Source organism: Meleagris gallopavo, chromosome 20 (assembly GCF_000146605.3).
Source record: "Meleagris gallopavo isolate NT-WF06-2002-E0010 breed Aviagen turkey brand Nicholas breeding stock chromosome 20, Turkey_5.1, whole genome shotgun sequence".
NCBI classification, from domain to species: Eukaryota; Metazoa; Chordata; class Aves; order Galliformes; family Phasianidae; genus Meleagris; species Meleagris gallopavo.
In genome coordinates, this window is record NC_015030.2 from 8,566,331 (window position 1) to 8,590,262 (window position 23,932).

Below are 23,932 nucleotides of genomic sequence, written 5' to 3' on the forward strand. Positions count from 1 at the left end.
CGGGGAAACGCCACGCAATACTCCGGAAAGCCGCAACCCGACTTTCGTTTCTTCGGGGCCGGGCGGCAGCAGCGGGAGAATGGCGGCGTTGACCAAAGCTCAGTCGGAGCCGAACCTGTTGGCGCTGGAGGAGGAGCTGACGTGCTCCATCTGCCTCTGCATCTTCAACGTCCCCGTGACGGTGCCGTGCGGGCACAACTTCTGCGCCTCCTGCCTGGAGCTCACCTGGACCGACCAGGTGCGGGACTTCAGCTGCCCGCAGTGCCGCACCACCTTCCCGGGCCGCCCGCAGCTCCGCAAGAACACGGTGCTGTGCCGGGTGGTGGAGCAGCTGCAGGGCTGCGGGGCCGGGGACGGGAGGGAGGACGATGAGCGCGAGGAGGAAGAGCGGGAGGCGGCAGCCCCCATCTACTGCGACAGCTGTATGCAGGCGGCCGCCACGCACACCTGCCTCACCTGCATGGCCTCCTTCTGCCCCGAGCACCTGCGGCCGCACCACGACAGCCCGGCCTTCCGCGACCACCAGCTGTGCCCGCCCGTGCGGGACCTGCAGCAGAGGAAGTGCCCGCAGCACAACAAGCTCTTTGAGTTCTTCTGCAGCCAGCACAGCTGCTGCATCTGCTCGCTCTGCCTGCTGAGCCACAAGCTGTGCCACACCAACCCGCTGCAGCAGGCCAAAGACAAAGCCGAGGTGAGAACGGGGCGGCCTGGAGCAGAGCTCTTTGCGGACGCTCCCCGGGGGATGGCAGAACTGCCCGTTGTGTGCGGGGCCGCGGGTGGCAGAGTGCTAGGAGCCACATCTGGGCTGCAGTCCTGTATGCGGTTTGGCAGATAGCTGTCTGCCCTCCCACACTCCCCTGAGTATGCCTCCATTGCGTGTGTTTTCCTTCTCTCTAAGGCTGTGCTCCTGTCCCCAGGACAGGGCGGTGCTGTGGCTGAATACAAAGCAGTGCTGAGGGCAATCACTGCTCTGTGCTTCAGAGGCCCCAGCACTGCTTGGCCTGCGGCACAGCCCCCAGCCCTCTGCACAGGGTTTGCTGTGCAGCCCGAGAGACTGCAGGCACACGCTGCACGGGGTGTGTTCTAACAAAGCAAAGAATCATTAAAGTAGCTTAGAGAGATCTGTAGCACCAGCAAGATGAGCCAGGAGCTGTTCTCCATGGGGCAGCAGGGAAGGAAAGCTGGCCAGTGCATCTCACAGCACAGCTGAAAATCAGCCAGCAGTTGACTACAGCATACCTGGGAAGTGTAGGTAGTCGAACTCCTATCTGCTCAGTGCCAGCATACAGGGCTTTACTGAAAACAGCCTCTTTAACTTTTCTTAGCAGCATTTCTCAGAAGTGATCCAATCACATCTGAGAAATAAAATACTCTGTTAAAATGAGAGGTGAGCAGCAGTATTTACCTAGTGCCCAAAGTCCAGTCTAAAAGCTAAAGCAAAGTTTATTTTCAGCACTGGGAGCTGCTCTGTGATGAAAGCATTCTCCCTTATCAGGAGAATGACTCAAGGACGCCCATCTTGCTTTTGGAAAAGGTGTGGCTGTGGGGGTGCTGGCCCCACAAACTGCGTGCATGCAGGAGAGCATAAGGAGCAGGCTTACAGGTTTTAAATGAGTAGTACTAAATGCTTACAGTGGTGATCTACTGCTCTCAACTGTGATTCTTACTCCAGTAACCATGACCTGACCGACAGCACAGCAACGCCTTTTCTAAACTGCTCTCTGATCTCCTCTCTTGCAGTCAGCACTGAAGAAGAGGCTGGCAGAGCTGCACAATCAGAGTGAAAGATCTGTGCAAGCAATGAACTCTGTGAAAACAATCCGAAGTCAAGCTGCTGTAAGTGACAACACTGTTTGCTTGGTGTGTGTTGGCTTCTGAACGCTGTTTGTACTCTTGTGGCAGTAGTTGCGCTGAGGTTGCCTTGTCAGGAAAAACCTCACTGAGAAGGATCAGAAAAGAGCCATTTTGGCAGAGCCAGGCAGCTCCAAGGCAGATGGGAGCAAACACAACCTCCTTACAAGGGTGGTTCTCACCCACACGGGAGTTACCTGAGCGGTAACTGGGATGAACCCATCCATTCCCATTGCACCAGAAAGTTGCATCTGTGCAGCCAAGCTAAAGCATTAGTGAGCAGCAATGGCTGCACTACAGCAGAAATCTGGGAGAGCTCTTTCCCACAAACTAGCACAGCCCAGCCCTGCTCTCACCCGACGACTGGGGTTGGTGTGTGCTGTGCTGGGAGCTTCTCCCTTGTACCACCCCTTCTGAACCACCTGGTGGAGGCTGCAAAGCTGCCAGGGGAGCAGCCCTTCTGTGCTCCTCTGGAACACCTGGAGGATCAGGATTAACTTCGTGTTAATCTGAGATGCCACCAAGCACACATCTGAGGCAGAAAGATCTGCAGTTGTGCCAGTACTGTCAGAGCTGCTGACAGACTGCATAGCCTGCTTCCAGCTTTTCTACCTGTGAGATGGCCTGCTGGCCCAGCCCCGCAGAACAGACACAGAACTGTCTTAATTTCTTAGGAGTAAATGACTTTTCTTTCCAAACTACATAGAAATACATAGCTCTATTGCCTGTTGTGAGTAATTGGAGTTTACATGCTCCCTAAATACTTTTTTTTCTTGCAGTAGTATCAGCACTTTTCCCCTAACTGTTGGTTTGAAACCTGTTTGTGTCTGCTCCAGGAGACAGCTGCCAGAAAGCGAGATTTGCTGAGAGCTGAGTTTTTGGAAATTAAAGCTTTAATTGAAGAAAAAGAAAACCAGACCCTAAAAGTAGTTATGGAAGAAGAAAAAAGAGTTTGCAATAAGTTTGATTACATATATAAAATTCTGGGAAATAAGAAGAATGAAATTCAGTCTCTCACAGAGCAGATTGAGATGGCACTGACCGAAGGTGATGATATTCTCTTTTTAAAGGTAATGTGTCCTTTAGATACAGATTTAATTCTTCAGGTTTTTAGAATGCAGAATCACAAAAAACTGCCCTGGTAGTCCTGCTTTCCAAATCCTTTAGTCAAATGATAATGCAGACACATGCAAGAACTTTCTATGACAAGGTGTACTGATAAGTACACAAACATGAGTGAAAGAATGCTGGAACAAGCTGCTGTCTGCGATTCCACCTCTCCCCAGTTCAGCCACTATTTGTGCTGCGTGCAGAAAGGCCTCTGAGGGAGTGAACTCATCTCTGTGAGGTGTTACATCCCCGTGCTGTGAGGCAGAGCTTTCTTATTGCTTCAGCTATCAGGAAGTAATGCTTACGGGCTGCTGAGCTGCTGCTAAAATTTTGCCAAGGCTTTGTCTGATTGTCACCTGTGCTCTTTTGCATTTGAGATAAATGGACAAAACCCAACCCATTTAAAGTAACCTGGTTGTATTTCTCACACAAGATGGTCTGCATGAGATTTTCCATTTCTCATTTCAGAGAGCAGCAGCACTGCAACGAACATCAATAAAAGAGGCTTTTGTCCCAGTAATTGAAATGAACCACGACATGATACATGCTGCTTATCAGTCTGCCATTAACCTTAAAGACGTTGTCAAACTTGCAGTGAATGTGCCCATGGATAAAAGAACGGATGGTACTGTATCACTGTGGGAACTGGCATTTTGTGCCTCAGCTTTGAGTTCAAATGAGAGAGATTCCCCCTCCAATCCAAATATAAGAACTAGTGCAGCAAATAGAGCCCATCAATATACTTTGTGTCTTCCAAACGAAAACGTGTAGTCTGGGCTGAACTATATGAGAACAGGATGTGCTGGTGACTCTTACTTTTATCTCTACTTGGATAAGTTATGAGTATTGTGATACTATGCCCTCTGGCACAGCCTGTCCTTTATTTTTTTAAAAGTTGTTTACATTTTTATTATGTAGTAGGGTTGGATGAGGTCAGGATATAGATTTAAGAGGGAGACATAAAATGCCTTAAGAGTGATAGGAGTACGGTTAAACAATTGTAGAGGTACTAATGGTGTCATTTTGTAGAATAAAGCCCTACTTACCGAGTTAAGCAGCAGTATATCCTGGATTGGGGCATGGCTAACTTCTGCAGTTTCACTTCTGCCAAGTGTCACTTAAGTTCTAATCACACACCTGAAAAAGAAGGTTGTTCATGCATTACTCTTCTTGGCAATACAGACCATAATGTGAAATATTGCTCTTGCAGCAAAACTACCAGCTGGGAAAATGAAGCCACTTTCAGTGCCTTCCCCAAACAAACCTGTTGTTAAAAAAAAGCTTGCTGCAGACTGTAAGTATTGAAGAACATCATCCTCTCCTAACCATGGCTTTGCCATTAAAGATGAGTTCAAGCACATACCCCAGAGCTTTCTGCTCTGGTGGTGATGCAGCAATTATGTATAATGAGTACTTGGGCATGGGAAGGGCAGGATGTTTTGTGCTATTTAGTGATGGATACTGTGTGAGCTGCAGTCTGCACAGATTCAGTGCATCAGCTTCAGCATGCATGTGTGCTTGTAGTAGTCAGTCTGGATGGTAAAGTGAAGCCAAGCCTCCTCACCTCTGGTTCCTGCAGTACCCCCCTGCTCTTCTGCCTTGCAATGCATGGGAATATTTCTTTTACTTGTACTAAACATCTTGCTTGCTTCTTCCATCAACTTATATGAAATGAATTCTGCTTATGAGCTAATCATGTTCTGTTTTTTTCCTCCTCAAAGTGCGTACCCACAAAGAGAGAACCCCTCACTTAACTAAAATCACTCTGCTGGAGGAGACAGATACCCGTAAGTAGTGATTAGAGGCAGTCTCCAACGTCTTGATGGGCAGATTGCTTACACTCTAAGGCTGCCACTTCCCCTGACGTGTTCCAGCCCAGAGTAGAGATTAAGCTCCTTCCGGGTTGATGATCCTCTGAAATGGGAGGCAAATAGTAGGCTGTGTTTCTTGTGTAGCGTTCCAGTATGGGTGGTCAGCTAGGCTGCCAGCTTTATCTTACTTTTTTTTTTTTTCCAGAGGACAAACAGAATCCTGTTAAACTCGGTAAGTTCAGACGTTCAGGACACTTACTCTGATTTTCACTGACTGCTCCTAAAGTGGTAAGCAGATGATTGCTAATGGTGGTATATTATAAAGAGTATAAAGCTTGACAAGACAGTGAGCAACCTGAGCAGATACTGAAATGAGCCTTCCTTGCAGCACACAGCTGAAACCTGGAGATTTACTCCAACCTGAACCTTTCTGGTTTTGTTATGCATGTGGAGTTTCTTCCCAACTGACCAAATTCTCTTTCCTTCTGTCAACACAGCACCAAATATGGGAGCACCAAATGTGGGAGCACCAAGCACAGGAGCACCAAGCACAGGACCACCAAATGCTGCAGCTGCTGCTAAAGTGAAAGAACTTATTAGCAGCTTCCTGAAAAAAACCAGAGTGGAGCTTTTGCAGTGTAAGACACAAAACATTGCACTATTTAAAGATGAACTTTCTGTGCTTATTGCACAGGTGCCATGTGACTTTGTGGTCACCTGACAAAAAGACTTATGAAGGGTTTGGTTAGGTAGGTGCCTTTAGTAGGTTATGAAATTGTTGTTACAAGTTTTGAAGCATAAGGAGGTGGGAAGTTTCACTTATTTTAAGTGATTCTTTTGCCAGATGAATCAGATTAATCTTCAGCATCCTGGTATTTGTCAGAGAGTAAATGAAGTTTTATCAGTAACAACTTTTGATTTCTTCCAGATGACTGCATTAGGGGAAGTCTAGAAATGCAATGAAACCCACTGCATTTTTCTTTGGAATTAAATGTAAGCTCTGTGTGAGCCCACGGAGGCAGTGATATCCTTTCACTGCCAGATCAGCAGTCTCCCTCTGCTGCTGGCATATGTTTGGGTGGTGAGGGAAACCTGTGGGGCTGTAGGAAGGAAGGATGCTTACCCACTTACTCAGTGACACAGAGCTGGTCAGCCCAGCAGCCATTACTGCAGCCAGAACAGCCTGCACTGTGGAGGAATGCTGAGGAGAGACAGAGATGTCAAAATCTGCTGCCTACATGGGAGCGAATAAACAAAAGCGCGTTGATCTTTACTACCTTCTGTTGATTCGTCTTTGCAGATGCTGCTAATTTCACACTGGATTTCAACACAGCTCACAACAGAGTGGCTCTGTCTGAGAGATACACCAAGATGTTCGTTTCAGACGTCCTACTGAATTATAACCACCACCCTCAGCGTTTCACTGACTGTCCCCAGGTGCTGGGGTTCCAATGCTTCAAGAGAGGCATCCACTACTGGGAAGTGGAACTGCAGCAGAACAACTTCTGTGGCATTGGCATCTGCTATGGCAGCATGGAGCGGCAGGGGCCGAACAGCCGCCTGGGTAGGAACAGCAGTTCTTGGTGTATCGAGTGGCTTAATTCCAAAATTTCAGCCTGGCATAACGATGTTGAAAAGTACTTACCCAATACAAAAGCTACTAAGATCGGTGTGCTGCTCCACTATGATGGAGGGTTCGTGCTTTTCTTGACTGTTGAGGAAAAGCTTAACCTGATCTATAAATTCAAAGCCCAGTTTACTGAAGCTGTGTACCCTGCCTTTTGGTTATTTTCCAGTGGCACTGTTCTCTCTCTCTGCCAAATGAAACCATAAGGTCTGGTACCTTCATGTAGTTTGCCTGGGTAATGACATACAGATAATCATTCCTTGCAGCATCTCATCTTTGTAGCTATAAAACGTATGTTGAATTCGTAAATATTTACTTGCTTGTCTTAATCTAAGCAGTGTCAAAGATTCTGGGTTGGTTTTTTTTTTTTTTTTGTTTGGTGGTTTGTGTTTCTGTTTGTTTGCTTTGGATGTTGGATGATTCTATGGCTTGCATTGCTATAGCCTTTAGATAGTGATTGAGTAAAATGATGACAGTAAAAATTAGAGAGAAAGGATTTGCAAAGACTACACCGTCCTTCCAAAAGCAAACTTATGATACAACCCATTAACAAATGAGTTGTTCAGTAACTGCTGTAGATTCTGGAGTTGTTGTAAAGGATTTTCAGTTTTCAGGCCTGTGTTTCACAGGTAGCAATATGACTGTTTGAGAAGGAAATAGGACAGATTCCCTGAAAAAGTGTTTCAGGCTTTGAGATTGGTCTCTGTTTTGCATTAACTTTTTCTCTGTATACAGACTGTTGTCTGCAGCCAGGATTTACGTGCGTTCTCAGTGTGCGACTGCCATTGAGATGGAATGGAATGAACTGTTGAAAGAGGTAAATTCAGGTCTTGTGACACTCAGTTGTAAAAATCGTTACGATAGATCTCATTAGAAGCTTTCAGAGATGATGGATAAGACATGGTATCAGAATCACCAGGAAATAAATGACACTGAATATATCACAGAGAGTCTTCAGGAAGATATCCTGTGTAGCAGTGTGGATCTGTAACAATAGTCTGTGGGTTGAAGCATTCTGTGTCATGTTCTGACCCAGAATATGCTTCACATCCTCACAGTGAAGGCTCTTTGGAGTACTTGTTGTGTGTTGAGGAGTTCAGGGATTGTATGTTTGGTTTGTATAGGAGCATAAATGTGCTGACCACTTAAAGCAGAGTCTCCTATCATAAAGCTTTTCCTCTTTGGAAGACAGGATATTCTCTGCTGGCATATTTTCATTTGCTTGGTTGGTAGAGGCTGGATTTCCTGTGGGGTGAATATGTTACTGTGACTCTGATTTGAGGAGCACAGTGCATAGAGAATGATGTTTCCTCTTTGTGTGAAGCCTGCTGGCAGGGAGGTACATCCTTTGACGCATACAGGATATCAGCACAAAAGGGAATACATTTCCATCTCCTCTGAAATGGATCTTTAATTCTCCTGGTCTTCTTTGGGTGGTGGTATGTTTCCAGAAGTCCTCATTATGTGCAGAGGAATCTGTACCTCAGCTTTTCTTGATTACAACTTTAAAACAATCAGTAGGCAATCGAGGTATTTGGATCTCCTAATTATTGAGGCTGTACCTTGGTGATGACTCTGGACTTACTATGCTAGCTCTATGTCTTGGAGTACCCCCATGAAGAACAAGGAAGCTCATATGATGGAATTCTTGGACTCTAGTGGGATTTAACATGTGCTGAGGAAAAAAACACAAAGCTACTGCTGACAGTTTGAAAGGGAACTGTTAGAACGCTCAAAAGAACCTCTGACTACATTTCATGTTAGTCAAAGAGTTTTAGAGGGCAACTTGTAGGAACTTAAGCTTTGTTGTCTTTGGTTACTTGGTTTGAAAGCTCATAGTACTTTGCAAAGGATAGCATCATTCTGGTACTTCCATTCGTTGGTCCAGAATGGTATATGGAATTGATGCTGGATCTAAGAGTGTGGCTGCTGTCTTTGGAACGGTTGTTCTATTTCAAGAGTCCCACCCTTCCAGTTGCACTGGAAACGCTTCGAAAGGTGAGGAAGGAGGATGGGTCCTGTTAGGAACCAAGAGTGCAGTCAGAACTTCCTTTTCCTGCATTTCTAGCTCTCCAGCTGTGGGGAATGAGCAGTTTCATCTGAGAAATCCTGTCCAGTGAGCTGCTTAGCCATGGCATAGGGCTGCAAATTCACCCAGTGGGATGCTGGAGGAGTACCCTGTCCTCTTTTTATGGGGAAAAAAGGTACTCCAGGGGCTTGTGCAGTGGAGAAAGTCCGGCTCTTCTTGCTCTTTGGGTTTCAAAGGGGTGTCAACATTAACCTCTAAGTCTTTGGGCTTCCTTTAGCCATAGCATGGAGTGACACTCAAGCTAAGGATAGAAGAGCACTTATTCTGCCACGATGGACAAAGGTGGATTCTTTAAACGTGACATCAGCATGTATCATGTAAGACATGTTCTGGTTTACCATGAGCACTGAAACGAGCCTGCCACTGTATTATAGGAGGTTCTTGGTTTTGGTTTGCTTTTGTGCCAGAAATGAACCAGAATGGTAGAACGAAGGTCTCTTGGCTTGGAACAAAGAGAGAAACGTACAGCTGAATTGTCACACTTCTGAAAAGTGGTATTTCAGATATCTCCAGATTTATTAAAACATTGGGGCTGATATAACAGAGTAAAATATTAGTTCATAGAATTGCCTGGGTTGAAAAGGACCACAATGATCATCGAGTTTCAACCCCCCTGCTACGTGCAGGATTGACTTACAGCATGATAAGCAATGGCTCAGGAAAACTAGACTGGTTTTTACTCAGCCAGTAATACTATCAAAGCTACAATGGTTTTAAATAAAACATCGATATAAACATGGATTTCAGTTACACTTTTCTAAAGAACCTGACTTAATCAGTCTAGAAAGAAATTGAATCCTGGTGTTAATAAAGCCATGAATGTTAAATAATTTGCACACTGATGTACAAATGAGAGTAACTGGTGAGATCCTTACCCACTGAATGCCTTAATCTGTATTAATTTTTCTTCAATGAAAAGTAGTAGGAAAGTGGTAAAGTAGTACAATTAGAAAAGCAAATGCTTATGCATGTCTAGATGTGCCAATTGTGCTGGTATCAGCCATGTGCTTCAGCACATATGTGAGCTGCTCTGTGCTGTAGCAATGTCAGCTAGGTGTGCTTCTCGGGGCAGCAGACACTGATTTTATGCCGTCTGTTTTATTGTCACGCCAATCATCTTTTAGATGTTGTTGATTGTTTCAGTTATCTCAGTGAACTGATTTTTTAAATTCAAGAAATATTAATTGCAAACCCAAACTCTAAAGGTTTTCTTCTGTGCTCAGACTTGAAGCAAGCAGCATGGAAAGCAGAAATAAAGTTACTGTCGTGTCCAAACAACTTCTGTCTTACTGTGTGACGCGGTGAGGTGCACCAAAGGGGGGAGAGAAGAAAAGCCGTGCGCGCTGAGGTGAGCCCTGCACTGCCACGTCCATGGAGAACCGAAGGGCGGGGTTGTTTAAAAGAAATGCAGATGACCTTCAGCATCCTGGAGCCACAGTTATGTCAGGAAGCAGCAATGGGCGGCGATTCCTCACAGGCAGTGCGGGCGGGGAAAGAACCGGGCGCTATGTCAGAGCTGGGAACCGGAGATAAAACCCCACGTTTCTAACATTTTTAAACGCTGACCGTAAGAGAAAACGTTTCTAATTAAAGCGGTGATGGCAGGACGGGCAATAGGGGTGCTCGGCTCGGCCTCGCGCAGACACGCGACACTCCCACAGCCGAGGAGCAGCGGCGCAGCGCCCTCTGGACCTGAGCCCCGCTCTGCACGTCTGAACGGCTGCAGGCCGCTCTCCCGCCTCGCGCCCCGTGCCATAGCACCTGAGCGCCGGCCATCTTCACCAGCAGGCCCGTGCAGCTCCCAGAACTCACCTTTTGCTTCCGCGCATAGTGAGAAACAGGAAAATAATGAGTTTAAATACTTTAATCCACACACTTTAGACCACAGATAAATACAGTACGAACAACAGGACAACAGAACAGCTCGTCAGGACACTCAGTAGCAGAGTCAGTCCTTTGAAAACCTGCAGTTGCAAGGCTCTGTGAGGAACATGGCGCAGGCCTTCCTCCAAAGAGTCTCGGGGAGCTCAGCCACGGTAACAGGCTGCAGTACCACTGACTACAAAGGTTTCAGTTTCACTTCTGTTAAGGCAGGGTTCAGCCCTGACAGCATGCTGTGACTGCACTGAGGTGCAGCTTTTTATAGGCAGAACCTCGCCCAGGTAAATAACACATTATTACCCTTATTATGATTGGAGTGAACTGGGCACTAGCCCACAGGTCAGTGCCAGCATCACCTGCTTCAGAAACATTGGATTAAGTCAGTGAGAATCGCAAACAAAGCAGAGCTGCATGGAAAGCTCCAGAATCACACTGGGGACAGCTCAGCTGCTGGCAGTGAGGGCTGCAGTCCCACTCCTTACCCCCTACTTCTGAACACCAAAGGAAGAAGAACGTGGCATTTAAGAGCACTGCCATGTCAAGAACCACGTAACCACTCGCCTTCAGAATCTGCATCGGAGGTTCAGTGTTATGCTGTAAGATCTCACGCAGCTTACAGCAGCGAGCATTCAGTTTTGCTCTGAGATCTGTTTCTGGGAATGCAGAGAGAATGGTGCAGATGGCTTTTGTTGAGGTTGGGCACTTAAACTGCACCATAAGGAAACAAATGTTTCATGACCATTCCTGTTTCAGTGCTCTGTAAGAGAAACATAAAACCCACCCAGTCCTAAGTGTCTTTCTTGGTCAATAAAACTGTTTACAATTTCCCCTTTTGGTCTATTATTTGCATGCTAAGCTCAGTGGTTTTTTTTTGTTTTTTTTTTTTCTTTCCTTATTTAGGAAAGAATTCAGAATATGCACACACATCCAATACAAATTCCAAGTCACAGTATCACAGTATTTCCAAGCTAAAGAATAACTTTTCTTTTTAAACTTTTAACATGCTGGTATTTTCTTGCAAGTAGTTATTATTACAGTTACAGCTTTTCAGAGTGACGTTTGTACAGTATTCTGACCACTCATTTCTAAATAGGAATAACTACTATACAGTTGAAGTTACAAGCTACAAAAATAAAAATCCATTCTGTTTAACTATAAAAACCCTATAAAGAGAAGATGGCCAGAGGTACTCAAGGATTACAACATTGGTAGGTGACAAAATGGCTTCTGAGGGATGTAAACTTCAAAGACTCAGAATGCAACAAACTCACAATATGAGCTTTCACCCCTAGGAGAAAAGGATTTATGCTGAAACCTGTAAACAACTGGCAAATGAAGCAGTGCAACAATTATATGCAATAATAAGAATTTACAGCACAGTAAACAGGGTAGCATTAATGAGAAGTAAAATTTTAAATACATTCATACTTTCAAGCAGTAAAGGCCAGATCCTCAGCTAAAGCATGACAGCATAACATTACTAGGTTTAATGGAGGCATGTGGCTTTACTCCAGCTGAAGTCTGTCCCTGAGATGCCCAAAACCTGCACTAGGTATTCAGCACTCCTTGATCCTGCTGTGCCTTTAGAACAGTGGCCTAAACAATGCTGCAATACAGAACCTATAATTCTGTCAGTACATCTAATTGTTAAATGCCTTCCGTTGTTTCTTCCCCTCGTTCAAGATGCAGCTATAGTGTCTCAGAGCAAAAATCAGAGCATTTTTAAGTAAGTGGTTCACATTCAACAGGATCACTGATGCTACTATTGTTTTTAAATCTAAGGATGTCCTAATCTACTCTTAACTGAGTACAATCTTGCTTCTTTTTTAAGAAAACTGCAAATACTGCTAAGTATGAGATACAGAACAAAAAAGGATTTTCAGTTAGAACATGTAAAGGTTCCTAAGTGTCCAACTCCTACCCACAGATTAAGTAGCTTACATTACAGTGCTGCTCTTCCAAAAAGCATTCCTAAGTATTATAACATTCATCCTGTTACGCTGTTTACAGCTAAGGTACAGTGCTTCAAGTTGGTTTGCTTTAACCAGTTAGATACAATAATATACACTAAAAAAAAGCTTGAGCATCAGTGCATGTAATGCAGAGGCAGAAGGAACTGAAACAAGAACTTCAACTCCTGGTTCTGAGAACCTGTGGAGAATGTGGACATTCGTCCCCAGCAGAGAGCAAAAACTGCACTGTGAGAACAGGTCTGGGGGCTCGGAATGCTGCACCCGAGGTGCCCATTCTAATATTTTCCAGGTATTATCTGAGTAAATTGAGGTGACTAAACAAGGTGGGCTGCTGTGTGAAACCATTCAACGTGCTTTGCTGACAAGTTAAAGCATCAAAGAGAAAGCTCAAAGTGAAGAAATGCATAGATAAAGAAGTCAAACAAAGCTTAAGACCAAAAAGCTCTGTGCATATGGAAATGCACACATACACCCTCCTCTCAACGTGCACACAAACAAACTAGGTTGGAGCCAGGCAGGAAGCTATGCACAGGAAAGCTCTCCTTCAGTTTGCTGTTTGCATTTCACAGGACTGGGAACCCATAGCAAAGGATGCTACAGAATCTGACCAAGCTTCTGTAATGCCAGTGTGTGCTGCCATCAAACTTCAAAATCAGCCCTCTTTTGAGTGCTTGACAATTTTTGTTAGTATTCACTCTCCACACTTTACATAAGGTTACACTGTATGAAGACTGTCAGAATAAACTACTCATTATCTGTCATTATTTTTCCTCAATATTAATCAGTTAGAGGGCAAGCGAGAATCCTGCGCAGGCCATGAGACCCAGCTGCAGAATACCCTCTTCTGGGTAAACGATGTACTACAGTGTTTTGAGGTTTGCAGTGCTTTCAGGGAGCTATCTGTACAGCAGCTATTTGTACCAGTGCTTTCTGTACCAACATTAAAACAAAAACATGTAGTAGTTTTAAAGCCACAGCACACGTCAACTACAGCTGAATTACAGGCTACAGAAAGTAATTTATGTCAGCGTTACAATCTGGGAGCCCATTGCTCACATTCACTTTTAGAAGTTGGACCAAAATTTAAACAGTTCCATAAGAGTACTCAAAATAACCAACTCTGTTTGCAACACAGCAGAAAAGAGGACACATTTGAATGAAAGGATGAAGTGTAGGAAGCACCAAGACTTCCCAGTGGATTCTAGTGCTAACATCTGCTTAAAAAGCTTTTGTTGTCATGCATATGACAACTATATACAGTTGCAATAGAAGGATGACCACATGTCTGGTTGGAAACTGGACACATACAGCATATTCTCCACACAATAAATACAAATTTACAAGAAACTCTCCATGTCTGTAACAGTTAGACTTGCTATCTATTGCTTCCTGCAATCACCAACAGTCAGTTCCTGAAACAAACTTCTTCACTCCCACACCCAAGAATGGAATGATCTGTCCAATGCAGACAAGACAATTTACCAGGGGCTCTGCCAACAAATGCACACTTAGATGTTACTTTCAATTCTCATCCTCCTTGCTTTCTGCAAAGGTACTGATAGATTTCCTTTTCCCAAAGAGTATTTCACATTCAGGACTGGATTCCTGGCAAAGTGCACTAAGTGTGCATCAGTGGAACCTGCTCAGGCAGAACAGATGTGGAAAACCAGCTTATCTACTGGCAAAGAGGGGAGGAAAGAAAAGCGAAGCTTTCCAAATCATTTTTCTAGATGTTGGGAGTTCAAAGAAGGAAGTTTTTGAACCGCTGAAGATTCTTAAGCTATATAATAATGTGAAAAATCATCTGATCGATGTCAGGGAGCTCTTTAAATTGCACTCTGAACAGTTCAGATCCAGCAGCCAGTGGGTGCGACTTCTTGTGAGAAAATACTGCCCTTCAGAGCACATACTCTGCTCTTCCACAGTCATTTGTTTGTAAATGAGAGTTACGTTAGAACCACAACATAGAACTTAAATATTTGTAGGATGCTAATGTCTGTAAGTTAACCAAATAAAAACAACTTTCCACTAGAAGGCTTCTGAAGCTACAAATTGAAACTCTGTAACAAAACAAAAAAGTTAGGGTAACAGGTTTATCTAACATTGCATGTTTTTGCATATTTTAAATACTTTTTACATAGACTTCTCTGTATTTACATACTATAAAACAACTAAGATGAAGTGTGGGAGGCTGATGAATGAGACATCTACAAAAGGTATCTGCCTTACAGTTCATTCTACTCCGATCACATTTCCAGATAATCAGTAGTATTTTCAGATCTAGGATGTACACTTCCTAGAATGAATACTATCAATTTAAAAATGTCCTCCAGATAGAAGTACAATTAAAGGTTTTAAAAATACTAACTTCACCAAGGCTTTAATAAATTATTTTAAAATGAAAATAGTTCATTCACTGTTAATGCAAACTTTGTCTTATAGATTGTTGAAAAACAGTTTCTTCTTGCAACACCCAGAGACAACCTACCTTACCTAATGGTATCTGTCACAGTCAGCATAAAGAAAAATGAAAAATGATGGGGGAAATTTGACAAAAGCAGCAACATTTGAAAGTTCAGGTCCCTGATCTTAACTCATAGCTCTCATCTGCTGCAGGTTTAAAATACCTATCAGAGGAAGAAAAATAGGAAGGAGGTTTTCACATCTGTTAACTGTGAAGGTGTTTTTACCTGAGAAGCTTCGGATATATCAAACTGACAGTGTACATGCACTGGTGTATGTGTATTTAACCTTTAATATGAGTATAAACCACTTAGCATGGCCCTGTACTCACATGGGGAATGATGACTCAGGGTCGATAGAGATCTCTGATTCTTTAAGGGCCAGTCAGAAATCAAATGTTTAATTCCCCCTCCAGCCCAATGATACATGTGAACATCTGAATTCTCTAACCTCTGCAAACCTAGCCCTCCTCCTCAGATTGAAACAGTTAACAGATGGACTTGCTACCAATTGTTTTCAGGTAATTGCAAAGCAAGACCTTTAAAAAGCCTCTTAAAAACCCCTAATGATGGTTTGCCAGCCATCATTATTTAAAACCATCCGATATATATTTTAAACAGATCCTTTGTCAAGTTTTCCTCCAGCAAGCCTCCTTAGGAACTAAAATGCATTGCTATATACAAAAAGTAGAATTAATCTCTCACTGAACTGAAACAGAGTCAGTCAGAGGATCATTCAGTGCAAATCATGGTACAAATATTTTCAAGCTGCGTTTTGGGTACTTGGGCTTACAAAGCCACTAACAGAGTCATTTGCTAACATACCCCTCTCAGAAACCTTTGGTCCAAAAACATCTTACTTGCAAAGTGCCTTACCAAGAGCCCCCAACATCCTCCACTTTCCCAGTCAAACCTACAAGATATGTACTGCACAAGCAGGTACACCAAAAGGAATTTATCCTGCTTCCAAGAGATGGCAGCCAGGTGCAGGCTGTCCTCAGAAAAAACAGCTCACATTCTACTTATTCTGGTTTTCTGTTACGGGACTGTTCTTGGGAAAAAGAAGAGGTGGAAGCAGGTTGAACTCCCAGTTGTTCTCCTTTCCAAGGGTATATACCTTTTGCATGCAATACTGCATATGTGCAGAAGATGTGATTCTACAGCAAGGAAGAACTGCAGCATCTGGCCCTTCCCTCCCATTACAGTAACTTCTCCAGCTGGAGAGGCTGGGTACCACTGCCAGTCTAAAAGGCAAAACAGTTGTGGTAATTCAGCTGTGAAAATGTTCATGAATGTGACATCATGGTTTCCTCAACCCTAATTAATTCACAAGTATGAACCTTACAGCATAATCCTTAAGCTAGATTAAGCATTCTCAGTGTTTTTAATGGGTTGAAGTTCTTCACTGTGCTATGTTGCGTCCCACAAAATTTATACATCTTCATCTGTCTGTTCTCTCATGTGCTCCTGCTCAGACACGCTGGATGCATCGTCGTCTGTTTGTTCACCCGAATGATACAACATCAGTGCATGTGTCTTATGAGTTATGGTAACAGTGCATGGCCCCTGAGCCCACGGCTCTCCGTCCACCTGCATTGGCATCTTTGAACTCTTCAAGATCAGCTAGTGTTAAACAGAAGAAGACACAATCACAGCAGTTCAATGTAGCTCTGAAGATACCTTTTTAAACTACAATGTACTGATGTTGCACAGTTTGTGACTTGGAGGACAGAAACTCAGTACATAATTCGTTGTACTCATAGGCCACCAACCACAGGAGCAGAGGTTGTTAATTATGTGTATCAGCTTTTACTAAGTAAAGAAACATTCAGCTCAACTGTAGACTGAAACCTTAGGCCATACAGATGAGTGCTTGAAGCTGTATGCTGCACACTGAAAAAGACTTAGGGAAACATGTTCACAAATACTACTTACCCTCACGGTATGTGCCTGCCCTAGACGAACAGGATTTGCTAGTTTCACCTGAATCTGAGCACAGTGGAAGGAACCATGAACTCCAACTACTTCCAGAAGTCCATCATCGTGTCTATGAATTAAGAAAGCAGGCTCTTTTTCAGGGAGGCTTTTGAGTCTAGAGCACACATCCAAACATTACAGTCTTCCACTGCTGTTACCATGGAGAAGATAAACATTAAAATTATTTATTTCTCCTAACCAGTAGGTCACACTGAACAGCAAGGGAAGCTGTACAAAAGCAGGTCAAATACTGAACAATACTCCAGCTGGTATTCTCTACCTGGCTACTGGCAATTACAAGTATACTGCATTCTGAGACTTACAGTGCATGTTTAAAGCCCTTGGTGGATTTCTGTCCTAGAAATATTTAAGTTTTCTGTCTTTCAGTCATTTTAGTCCATTACTAATCCAGACCAAAAAAAAAAATTTTTTTTGCTTTTTTTGGCAAAGAACTTTGTGCAAATAATTTTTGGAAGCTTAGCCTCATAAGAATTTTAAGGGAACTATGAAATGTATTTATATGTGTACCTTGCCAAGGGATAAGGTTCATCACCCATTCCTTCCCAGAGCCTACAGCCACCTCCCCAGTATCCAATGTTCAGGACAATGATGCCTTCCAAATTGGGTAACTCGATTCTCTCACCATCCAACTCTAGCTTTAAAAAAGAAACAGAAGTTAATTATCACATAGTGAATTCAGAACTGCAAGAAATGCTAATTATTCTCTTTATCCATTTAATAGACTTATGCTTGAAAAAAGAAAAAAAAACAACACAAAACCAGCTTGTCAGCTAAGCTGACCCTGTACAAATAGAATGTGTTTTCTTCTCATACTTAAAAAAAAAAAAAGGACTTCTGATTTTACAACAAGATCAATATGTTGTGCTTTGTAATTGTAATCAATGTCTGTTAATAGAAAACACAAAACAAACAAAATGAGAACATACAAAAAAACCCCCTTATTTATGTAAGTCTTTGGTGCAGATTTTAACTCCGTCTCTGCAGTTGAACTGAGACCTGAGCCAAGACCTGAAAAAATTTCAGGAATTTTCTGTAAGCTCAAAGGCATGAATTTCATGAAGCAAGATGCTGATAGCAAAGGAACCTGAACATCAGGAAAACTCCACACAGTCCAGAGCTATCCTTACACAAGTATCCTTACAGAGTAAACTGCAAAACTTTTTCCCTTTCCTTTTGTAAGGTACATTTTTATACTCCACTATTTGTCTAGTAAATAAGGAAGTTAAAAAACTTACTTCAACTTTCTTGTTAAGATCTTTACATTCTTGTACTAAGCAGTCTTTGGTTCCATAAAAAAAATAACGGCCTACAAAAAACAAGGGGGAAACAGAAAACGCTGTTAGAAAAAGACAACATAGATGAAGCCTACTGTAAATGCTCATGTGCAGTCAGGACAAACCTTATCATCTAACATGCATACGTAACACACCTGCACAACAGCACAGCTGTGCAGACTGCACCACTACAGTTCACTAACACCTGAAGACACATTTTCTTTCAGAATAATATAGTCTGACAAAGAGCTCTAGAGGCTGAAAAATCAACTAAACAGAAATTAATATAGAATATTTAATTAAAAGAACTTATGTCACAGTAGAGGGAAAAATCATGCGTAAGTCAAGTCAGAAACTACAAGGGGAAAGTGTCATTTTACTCTACACACCTTATTAATAATTCTGCTGGAAAACAGAGAGGGAGTCTTCTCACGATGGGCATGGAAATTTAAAGCCATAAGAGCATCAGGTCCTATAGAAAAGTAGTTGTTCATTGTGAATACCTGTAAGAGAAGACTTCTATTTATGATCTTATTAAGTATTATTAATTAGGAATTAAAAGGCATCACAATTAATGGGAAGTAGGCAACCAGAAAATATAACCATACAGGTATTCCATAGAATCCATGCTTATAATTGCAAGCCATACCTTTGGCTTCCTTAAGTTGTAGTATCCTTTGCTTGTCACTTGAACTTTCCATCTGAAAAACAACAGCTATTATTTAGACTTGTGACAAAGAAACTATTCTCAGTATCAGAGCGATAGCTAAGGATCTAAAAGACTCAAATTTAATTAATTTAATTGCATCATAAAGGAGTTAAGCATTGCAGAACAACTAAATATAGACTAATTTTGGACCTCAGTTATTCTGCAGTTTCCTAACCCACTTAGGAATCTTACATACACTGCTTTAATTGAGTAGACCCATAGTAATATTTGGTTCTACAGAATTTACCTTTCCACTGTTGCTCACCTGTCCAGCACGATTCCATCTGCCTCCATCACATTTCGTAAGATTTGTTCCACAGGGACTTCTCCAGCATAGCCTGCACCCCAGCCCAGTGTATTGGACAGGTCATTACCTGTTCCTAGAGGTAAAATTGCAACTTGGGGAATAAAGCGTTCTTGCCCCTAGGATACAGAAACAATGCACATTAGCTACCTTCTCAGCATTCATTTTCCACCTTCTCTCCCCTAACGTTCGAGTTACATAAACACCATTAACCTTCAGAGCAGCTTGTTACCCAGTGCTGAGTGACACAGCTGCCACTATTAGCACAGCAGATGGCTAGCTGGAGCACTTACAGTAAGGATAATGCAAATAAAGGCAACGTTAAGCCATTGCAGGGAGAAAATAAAATACAAACACAGCAGAGAAACAGCGCATTATTAATAGTGAACAGAACCATCCCTCAGAAAAATGATGCTTTGGTTCTGGAAAAAGGGAAGCCTGAACTACTTGTCTCATTTCCAGACCTTCCACCTGCTGCAGCCATGGGAAGTCACTAATGCTGTTACTGTTTGTACCTCTGGTGAAGTGCTCTGCTATGCATGCTGAGAGTGACACAAAGAATACAAAGGCTGCAAATACAGAGGTTGCACAATGAAACAAAAAGGCTCTAACAAGATTGAAGTGATGGCAGTTCTAAAAACCCTCACATATATAATACTATTCAATTATGGACAGCAATCTACATGCCCTAAGAAACAAAGCCACTATGTAAGGTTCAGCAGTGTCACATGCACACACAGCTGTCCTGAACAGATGCAGAGATGATAATTTCTTCAGGCAAAGAGGAAAGAAAACGTATAAAATATCCTGTACAATTCTCTAATAAGCTTTTAAAATCCAAAGCTTTTATATATTTTTCTTGAGTTACAGGGATTCATAACACAATGCATTTTTGTCCTCAGTACACATAAGCAGGAAGATGACTATGATAAAGGCAGGTAAGAGATTAGGCTGTAGCACTTCAGCAGCTCCAAAACTCATTTCACCATAAGACAGCTTTTCATTTAAGTACCATACCTTTATCTTCATTTCATCGATTGCATCCAGGACCCAGCCTACTGTACCATCCCCACCACAGACAAGAACCCTGACAGCATTGCAAGGCAGCAAGGAACAGAGTTGGAGTGCTTTAGCAGGTGTAATTTTGCTTAGATCAAAAACCTAGAACAAAGAAAATAAGTTCTGTAAGTTCATAGAATGGGACTCAGGATTTGCCTCACAGATAAACAACTTCAAGATGTTCATTCTAATACAAAATAAACATTCTCCATAATATTACATAAGCAAATGAGCTGTTTTGACTTTTTATGACCTGGATTCAGTCTCCCAAGGTCACAAAACAGCTCCAGGTGCTTCACTAGCAATAAATGCCATTGATAAATCAGGCTGACCAAGTCTTAAGAAAATCCTATATCCAAAAACACTACAAGGAATTTTCTAAAGATGAAAGACTTCAGTTGGAAGTTATTTTAAGATATTCAAGATACAAAGAGGTCTGTTTTTTAAAGCCTTACTGGGATGCATTTAAAACAAAGGCATAGTGTTTTCTGTTAGTCTGTATTCTAAAGCACTGTTTTGAACTTCAAAAGAGGAATATTAAGGTAGAGGCAGGAAATCCAAGGAACAACTCACTGCTGTTACGTCAACATCCTGTGCTTTAAGGGGAAAGTGTCAGCACAGAGCACCAACTGCCAACACTGCCATTTTCACAAGTAAAGCAGACACATTAACAAACACATTTCAAATTAAGATTTAAATATTTCATTTTCTAAGAACTAGGAGACTACTTCCAGAGCCAGATATTATCATTATCAGAATGACTACACGTATTACTGTACATAGAAAACGTACAACTATTAGAAGAACCAGAACAAACACAGAGGTGGGAAGGCCTCCACATTTCAGTCTTCCTGTAAACCCGTTCTTTCTAACAGAACAAATTGCATGAATTTGTTTCCTTTACTCTTCCTCAAGATCTTACTGCCATTATGGAAGCAAAGTGATGTTGATTCTAATTTCAATTTTTATTTTACTATAGTGGCTTTTCACTGCAATTACCTGAACAGGGTTCAGCAGAATTTTAAACTCTCCTAGTAAAGTTTCACCCATGTTGTTCCCACTACGAGTGTTTGCCAGCACGATTACTGGGATCCAGTGCTCTCTGCAATAAGGGACCACCTGCAAAAAGGCAACAATAAGTAACTTGCACTAATTCTGCCTGCTTGAAAATGTCTCAAGTCTTGCTCCAAAACCTGTCCATTTAAGTGCTGATTAGCTGGAAGTCATCAAGATAAACAAGTATTTTCAGCACACCAAGGCTGAACATTTCCATTCTGTGGTGTCCAGGACAACAAACACTTCAGAATTAGGTAAGTAACAAAACATTGCAGAACTGTTCAAGCAGTGATGTTTCTCACACATGGTTTTGGTATGCAACAGTTCTTGTGATGTAAGAACACTTCTTCCCACACCTTTACCAAATTTTCAGATTTTATTAAAAAGCAGAAACCAGACAATGTATATAGAAAAGGAAGCAGCAGACAATTACCTTTTCATAATCAGTTCTTTTGTCTTTACGCATCTGATCGATTGTAGACAAGTAGTACGGTGGAATAATTAAGTCTCTGAATTCTCCAAATGTGCACTCCTCAACCTTTAAACAATCCAACATGCATTCATCATGGACAGTGCACTGACACCACACGCACCTGGAAAAAAAGACCAAAAACCAAGAGAATTCATCCTCAAGTAACTGGCATCTAAATTCTGTATATTTATTTTAGAGAGACAGTAACTCTGGGAAGTACTCACATCACATGCACTGCTACAAATAATATTCTAAGCACATTACAGAGAACACTGTGCAGTCCATAGAATTTCAAACGACAATCTATTGGCTACAAAGAAAAATACAGAACTTCATCGTGTTCCTGAATGTTTAGAAAAACGCTTGAATTTTGTAAGCTAAATTACTTTTAAATTAATTATATGCTTTTAACTCTGAAAGTCAGATGCTATAAATATTCACTTGCAGTGTGTGCAATATAAACAGCCACACTCAGAGCTCATATGTAAAACTGAGCTCCTACCCATCCTTACTGAGCATACACTACAGTACAGCTCACTTAATTTAAAATGTTACTAGTACATTAAATGCCTTTTTTAGTATATTTCTTAATAGTGGTAATATTCTCACATCTGAAACCCAAAACATTGCACAGTACTGCTCAGCTTTTTTGGCCTATTCTAGAAGCCATCCTAGAAAACAGAGTAGAACAAGAGGGAATACTGCAACACATCCTGCCAGCCTCTGCAAAACGTTAATCCTCACTCGCCACATCCAAAGCCTCGGTTTAAGCAGCTGTGAAAGCTATTTTTGGAGTCTTACTGGTTCACCCAGCACACAACTAGAGCAGCAGTGATATCTGCCTGTACTGTAGACAGTGAATATCAAGTCAGTGTGTTTTCTTCCTCTCACACTTTTGCATCCTAAATCCCGCCCCTTTCCTACTCTGCTAGGCACACTCTCAAGATTTCATTTCTGACAGTATGCCTGTTTAGACCGGAATTCTGCTGACTTCCTGACAAACTGACAGTATGACAAAGGAGTAAAGAAAAGCAGGCAGCTGACATCCTTTGGGAAGGCAGAGGTAATACTTCACACTGCTCACAGGATGAGGACTATCAGCTCTCTATCCTGGCCCAACGTGCCCAACATCTCATGCTGATAACTTTAAAAGCACCCTTGCTGATGGCAGTATGAGCCCTTGAATGCTTTCTTATAATTTCTTTATCATTATTGCCACAAATTGTAACAATGGATTATATTACACCACCTTTTAAAACCTTCCTATTAGCTTATTCTGGGTGTTACTAAAAGGGAAAAACAAAACAGTTCCGCTAGGGTTGCTTGGTCCTGCTGCACTGATCAGCTGCACTGATCATATGCCAATTTTGCAGAATTACATGTGAATTTCTGGCAATCTGAAACACGTGCTATGCCACTATTATGATCACACTGTACAAACAAGCATGGCAGAACTTTCTTATGCCTGTCCTCAAAACACAAGCTCTCTTGGGCTTAGTCTTCTAGATGTAATTATATAGCAGCTAGCATATCACGACGGAGAAATGCAATTAAGAGAACAAGTAGACACAAGAGGCAATGTCTTAACCTACAAGTGAAATTATTGACCAGAACTCATTTTCTCATAGATTCTTTCACACCATTTTTGTGGCAACGTGTTCCAACAATACCGGGGCACACTTTCTCACAGAAAGCCAACCTCCACCTCAGTACCTGTAATCGCAGAGCTTGGGCTGCGTGCCGCACTGCTGCTTGCACACCATGCAGTGACTGCAGAGCGGGACGTTGCCCCTGATCCAATGGTGTGGCATAGAGCCGCGGGCTCCACCTTCGCTCCTCATCACGATTTCCTTGCAGAGGAAATGCTGGTCGGCCTTCTTCAGGCATCCCTCGCAGACGCGCAGCCCGCAGCAGCTGCAGAAAGTGCCTCTGAGGACGTGCTGAGCGCACACGCAGCAGTAGGAGGGCTGCCCGAAGAGGTCCGTGTAGTGCCAGTCGTGCTCGCTTTTGTAAAAGATGTCACGTATCAGCATCTGGCGCCGGGAGCGGTGGAAGCTGCACCACAGAGTGATCAGCACGGGCAGGATGACCGAGCATAGCGTCCAGAACACCAAGCTCCGGTCCGCGACGACCGAGGACATGGAGAAGGCTCCGCTCCCGCTCTCCGCTCCCGCCATCCCCGCCGGCGCGGCCTCCCCGCCTACCCCCTCACGTCGCCCGAGGAGACGGCACGACGAGCCCGGGGCCGGCTGCCCG

General features: G+C 42.8%; 2 protein-coding genes across 2 annotated transcripts; one reads left to right on the forward strand and one right to left on the reverse strand.

Annotated features, from left to right (window-relative positions):
* Positions 1 to 19: 19 nt before the first annotated feature.
* Positions 20 to 6,782, forward strand: TRIM25 (tripartite motif containing 25). The gene is made up of 9 exons (XM_010721571.3): positions 20 to 691; positions 1,741 to 1,836; positions 2,688 to 2,921; positions 3,430 to 3,586; positions 4,172 to 4,255; positions 4,683 to 4,748; positions 4,978 to 5,004; positions 5,270 to 5,410; positions 6,073 to 6,782. Exons 1-9 carry the CDS (start codon positions 80 to 82, stop codon positions 6,603 to 6,605), a joined length of 1,950 nt encoding a protein of 649 aa, XP_010719873.1. The 5' UTR covers positions 20 to 79; the 3' UTR covers positions 6,606 to 6,782.
* Positions 6,783 to 10,334: 3,552 nt separating this feature from the next.
* On the reverse strand, positions 10,335 to 23,926 carry DGKE (diacylglycerol kinase epsilon). The gene is made up of 11 exons (XM_010721572.3): positions 23,390 to 23,926; positions 21,638 to 21,797; positions 21,148 to 21,267; positions 20,107 to 20,250; positions 19,051 to 19,208; positions 18,726 to 18,777; positions 18,462 to 18,579; positions 18,038 to 18,108; positions 17,310 to 17,437; positions 16,740 to 16,851; positions 10,335 to 16,427 (listed from the first exon to the last, which is right to left on the reverse strand). The coding sequence occupies exons 1-11, from the start codon at positions 23,851 to 23,853 to the stop codon at positions 16,236 to 16,238; spliced, it is 1,719 nt and encodes a 572-aa protein (XP_010719874.1). The 5' UTR covers positions 23,854 to 23,926; the 3' UTR covers positions 10,335 to 16,235.
* Positions 23,927 to 23,932: the final 6 nt, after the last annotated feature.